The sequence below is a fragment of the Miscanthus floridulus genome, chromosome 7, assembly GCF_019320115.1.
Source record: "Miscanthus floridulus cultivar M001 chromosome 7, ASM1932011v1, whole genome shotgun sequence".
Lineage (NCBI taxonomy): Eukaryota > Viridiplantae > Streptophyta > Magnoliopsida > Poales > Poaceae > Miscanthus > Miscanthus floridulus.
In genome coordinates this window covers 77,600,083-77,604,922 of record NC_089586.1, presented here as the reverse complement: position 1 = coordinate 77,604,922, position 4,840 = coordinate 77,600,083, and the positions used below count along the sequence as shown (strand labels likewise).

Below are 4,840 nucleotides of genomic sequence, written 5' to 3'. Positions count from 1 at the left end.
CCTGTAATAAAAAAAGAAAAATAAGATATAATTAGAAATAGGTGCAAAAATGAACAAAACATAATTACAAAAAACATAGTAATACATGTATTAGAAATATATGCAAAAATAAACAAAACATAATTACAAAAAACATAGTATTACATGTATTAGAAATAATCTTCATGATTGAGATTAGCTGGATCATAGGTCTCGTCATCACTATCAACATTGTCCAACTCATCAACACTATCCGAAGGAGGAATGTTATCTTCATTGTCATTGCCTAAGCGTAATCGCTCAAGCATTTGTATGTCCTTCAGATTTCGCACCTCATCTCCAGCGTCCTCGTCATCATCCCTTTCATTGTCTACTTCAATTCCTATCTCTTTGGTTAAGTCTATGTCAAACCTCTCTTATAGCCCCTCTTCTTGATAGAACTCTCCATCATATATATTTGGGTTGAAGTTGTAATCTTCATCGTTTGGGATAGGTAGTTTACCGTGTGGTGATACCTTGTGCACAATAGACCAACCCTTAAGATGCTTGGCGTCTTTGCACGCGTATGACGTATAATAAACCTAGACGGCCTATTGAGCCACAATGTAGACATCTTTTCCTGGATAGACAGAATCCTATCGAATCTCGACTAGCCTAAGCTTAGGGGTCCGTTTCGTTACTCCAGGATGAAACCAGTGGCATTTGAATATGATAGGAGTAAGAGGTTTGGAACCATAGAATGATAGTTCGTAGATTTCTTCAATTCTTCCATAATAGTCGAGTCCATCAGTGCCGGGCATAACAACTCCGCTGTTTGTGGTTTTTCGATTAGGCCGACTCTGCTCGTAGCTTGCTATGTGAAAACGGTATCCATTCACGTCATAACCGGTAAATAACTTGACCCTAATGGCACACCCGTTTGCAACCTGTCTCATCTCGTCACTTATAGGCGCATCAGTTTGGGCTTTCTATTTAAACCAACAAATGAAATTAGGGCTCTCTAGTCCCGCACCCTGTGAAAGAAGGGTATCATTTTCTTGCGGGGTAGGTTGCCTTGATCCATGCCAGGATTGATGAAGAAATTCCCTGTACCAACAAGAAACAAGGGGGTTGGACGAAGAAACAAGGACATATGGCGAAATGTGGCCCTCCGAAAGCAGGGTGCCAATCACGGCCAACATCTTATCAAAGCCTTCTCGACTCAAGTTTAACTCAGACTTCAGCCCCATTAAGCGTCCAATGGCATCCAGTTGAGACACCGTTGACCGATCGTGAAGGGGTTTCTGTGCCGAGTCCATCATGTCGTAGAACGCCTATGCGGCCGCCTCCATCTCTTCCTTCTCACGTCCCTCATCGATATGTCCTTGGTGAAAGTCATCTAACATGTCTGCTACCTTGGCATCAGCATCAAAAGCCTCCACCCGTAGTCTCACCACCTCCTCTCTCATATGATGGGCTTCACCATGGTGGACCCATCGCGTGTATTCCGACATAAATCCATTCTTCACAAGATGTTTACCTATTTCCACCTTGTTTACCCTTCTCCTGTTTCCACATTTACTGTAGGGACACAAAACTAGGCAATGTCCTTTAGCAGCCTTGCCAAATGCACTGTTCAAGAAAGCATCGGTGTTGTTCATCCATTCCGTGGTGTAATCACTCTGACTTCTCCAGCCCGTGTACATCCACTAACGATCATCCATCCTCTAGCATATGTATCAACGAGTAATGTAACCATCAATTGCATCTACATGGTGTTCCTACTGTCTAATAGGTGAGGATAGGTCCTAATCCCACCCGTGGATGAGTAGATGAGGTTAGTTTCCATGCTCTACTTCTATCCGAGACAGAATTTCGGCAGCACCTCTCCGCTGTTCTCCAAATACACATCCTGCCAAAGAAGAGTGCGTATCCGGAGAACAATAGGGAGGTGATACCGAAACTCTATCTCGGACCAGAGCAGACCATGGAAACTAACCCATCTACGCATCCGCGCGCTGTCCAAAAAACATGGATAATCCAAAATAGATACGGTCATAGATATGCAAAGATCTGCATACCTCCAATCGTATCTCTTTCGAACGGGAGACGCCTAACTGGGTTACGCGATCTATGACCATGATACAAAAAGAGGGGTTATACCTAGGGTGGCAGCGGAGTTAGGCTAGCGGGGTGTGGCGGGTCGGTGCAGTGGTGAGGCGACACGGTGCAGGTAGACCGGCACGGCGACGGGAACTCCGACTCGGCTCCGATGGGCTCTTCTCTACAAAAATGGAACAAAATATTGTCATTTAAAAAAATTTCAGCAGAACCTCCCCTGCACGACGAGGTTTCCAAAACCTGCAAAAAACAATGGCATGATGGCCGACAAGCACATATGTCTCAAGAGAAGCCATGTAGTTTGGATATCAATCCATGCAGAAGAATATATCCAAGTAGTACCACTACTTCCACTATTGCTACTACTACTACCACTAGTTCTACTACTACTACTACTACTACTACCACTATTGCTACTACTACTACCACTAGTTCTACTACTACTACTACCACTACTTCTACTACTACTACCACTAGTTCTACTACTACTACTACCACTAGTTCTACTACTACTACTACCACTAGCACTACTACTACAACTAATACTACTACAACTATCACTACCATGACAACAACAAGAGAGAGGGCATAGCTGACGGGCGCTAGGGGTAGGGGTGGGCGGCATCGGGGTCAGGGTCAGGGTCGCCGGAGTCAAGAACGGGGTCAGGCATGGGCGGCGTCGGGGCGGGCGGTCCACAGGGCACGGTCGGGGGCGAGGCCGGCTCCTACTCCTTCTCCTCCCCCTCCTCCTCCTCCTCCTCACCTCCTCCTCGCTTCCTCCCCCTCCTCCACCCGCCGGCATTGGCGGGCCGGCATGGGCGAGCTGGCCACGCTCGGCCACACATGGGGGCGGGGGCAAGCGTCGGCGCGCGATGCGGGGGCGGGCCGGCGTTGGCTGGCGGTGGCGCGGGGATGGCCGGGAGCGGCGGCGCATGGGGATGGCTGGGAGCGGCGGCGTGGGGAAGGGCGGCGGTGCGCGGCGTCGGCGGCAACCCAGTGGCTGGCAGGGATATCGTATGATATTGTATATCGTGATATCGTATGTGACACATGTAGAGATGTCCTGATTTGTCGGCATCGTACGTGACAACTTGTACGAAATCTTCTGAAATTTTTGTCATAGCCTACACATACGATATCACGACATCTCAACAAGTTTCATGATTTTTGGACTTCGTTTGCTTTTTATAGAATTTAAAAACACTTCGCACGCTAGTTCGCGGTCATGTTTCGTGAACAAGATGTCCGAAATTTTGGGTCCGTTCCTGGATACGACCTCACACTATACTCAGTAACATGACTATCATTTTTTGAATCATTAAATTCCATTATTCGTACCACGTGCAGTTCAAATTTATATTTAAAAAAAATCAAGTAAACAAAATAAAGTAACTAAATGTATCAAAAAGCCACAAAAAATCCCCAAATTCTAACGAGGAGTTCCTGGTACTTTAAAAGGGCTGCACAAAAAATTTGGAGGCCAAAAACAAAAAAAAACTTTGTCGAGCGTCGGGGCATGGCACTCGGCAAAGGGGGTCTTTGCCGAGTGCCAAGAATAAGGCGCTCGACAAAGAGGATTTTTTATTTTTTTTTAGAAATTTCCTCTTTGGCGAGTGCCTTCACAGGGGCACTCGGCAAAGGTATTTCAAAAAAAATGTAATTTTTTTAATTCCTCCCTTTGTCAAGTGCCGAAGCTGTTAGGCACTCGGCAAAGACATTTCAAAAAAAAATATTGAATCTTTGCCGAGCGCCATGTTAGGGGCACTCAGCAAAGTATTTTCCAAAAAAAAACTTTGCCGAGTGCCTAACAGCAGGCACTCGGCAAAGAAGGACGTGGCCGAACACCATTACGTGGGGCAGTCTATGCCGAGTGCCGCGCTTTTGTCGAGAGCCTGGCACTCGGCAAAGAAGTCCTTTGCCGAGTGCCCTTTTTTGCCGAGTGCAATTCTTTGCCGAGTGCGGCACTCGGCAAAGAAGGTCTTTGCTGAGTACCCGATTTTTGACACACGGCAAAGCAGTTTGCACTCGACAACGGCCCTGTTTCCAGAAGTGACCATTCCCTCTCTTTCTATTTCTCTCTCTCGGTCTCTCCAAGTATGTATCTCTCCTCTTCATTCTTTCTCTCTCTATTATCTCTCTTTCTCGATTCCACAAGCTCTTCCGTCTAGATCTATCACTTCTCTCCATCTTTACCTCTCTTCCATCATCTCTCTGTTCCAGAAGCTCTTCCCATGGATGAAGACGACAACGGTTTTCCACGAGCTCTCACCTCTCCTCATCTTTACTCTCTTCAGCCATCTGTTGCTTTTAGTAAACTATTATTTATTGGATCTGGATGCTGCTATGAGTTCATACGTCTGGTGCTTTTGGTTAATTTTTAAAATCTGGTCAATGTGTTTGACAGATGCACTTGACCTTTCGTTAGTTCATCCCTATGCTTCCTTTTTAGATAATATAAGCACCGACTCTTGTGTCCCATGTAGTTTTTGGTTTTCTTTTGATAATAAGGTTCTTATAAGATATGCTTGTTTTATGTCTGTTCTTAGATGTTTCGGATCTATTACCGGTGGTTCTTTTTTCATTATAAAATGTGGCAGTGTGGTTGCTGCTTTTTAGTTATTATATTCGAAGCTGCAAGCGGATTGTTTTTTATTAGTCTTTAGAACTTTACACTAGATGTGCCACGAACCAGATTTCTTCTTGTATGATCCTATTCATGAGCTTAATTGAGAAGAAAAAAAGATCTGATGACTCAACAGCT

The 4,840-nt window shown here is 45.3% G+C and overlaps 1 protein-coding gene across 1 annotated transcript; it reads left to right on the top strand.

Annotated features, from left to right (window-relative positions):
* The first annotated feature begins 2,748 nt into the window (after positions 1-2,748).
* On the top strand, positions 2,749-3,099 carry LOC136465687 (uncharacterized). The gene has a single exon (XM_066464327.1). The coding sequence runs from the start codon at positions 2,749-2,751 to the stop codon at positions 3,097-3,099; it is 351 nt and encodes a 116-aa protein (XP_066320424.1).
* The last annotated feature ends 1,741 nt before the right edge of the window (positions 3,100-4,840 follow it).

Coding starts and splice junctions, on each gene's coding strand:
- LOC136465687 (XM_066464327.1), top strand. CDS start 2,749: ATGGGCGGCGTCGGGGCGGGCGGTCCACAGGGCACGGTCGGGGGCGAG.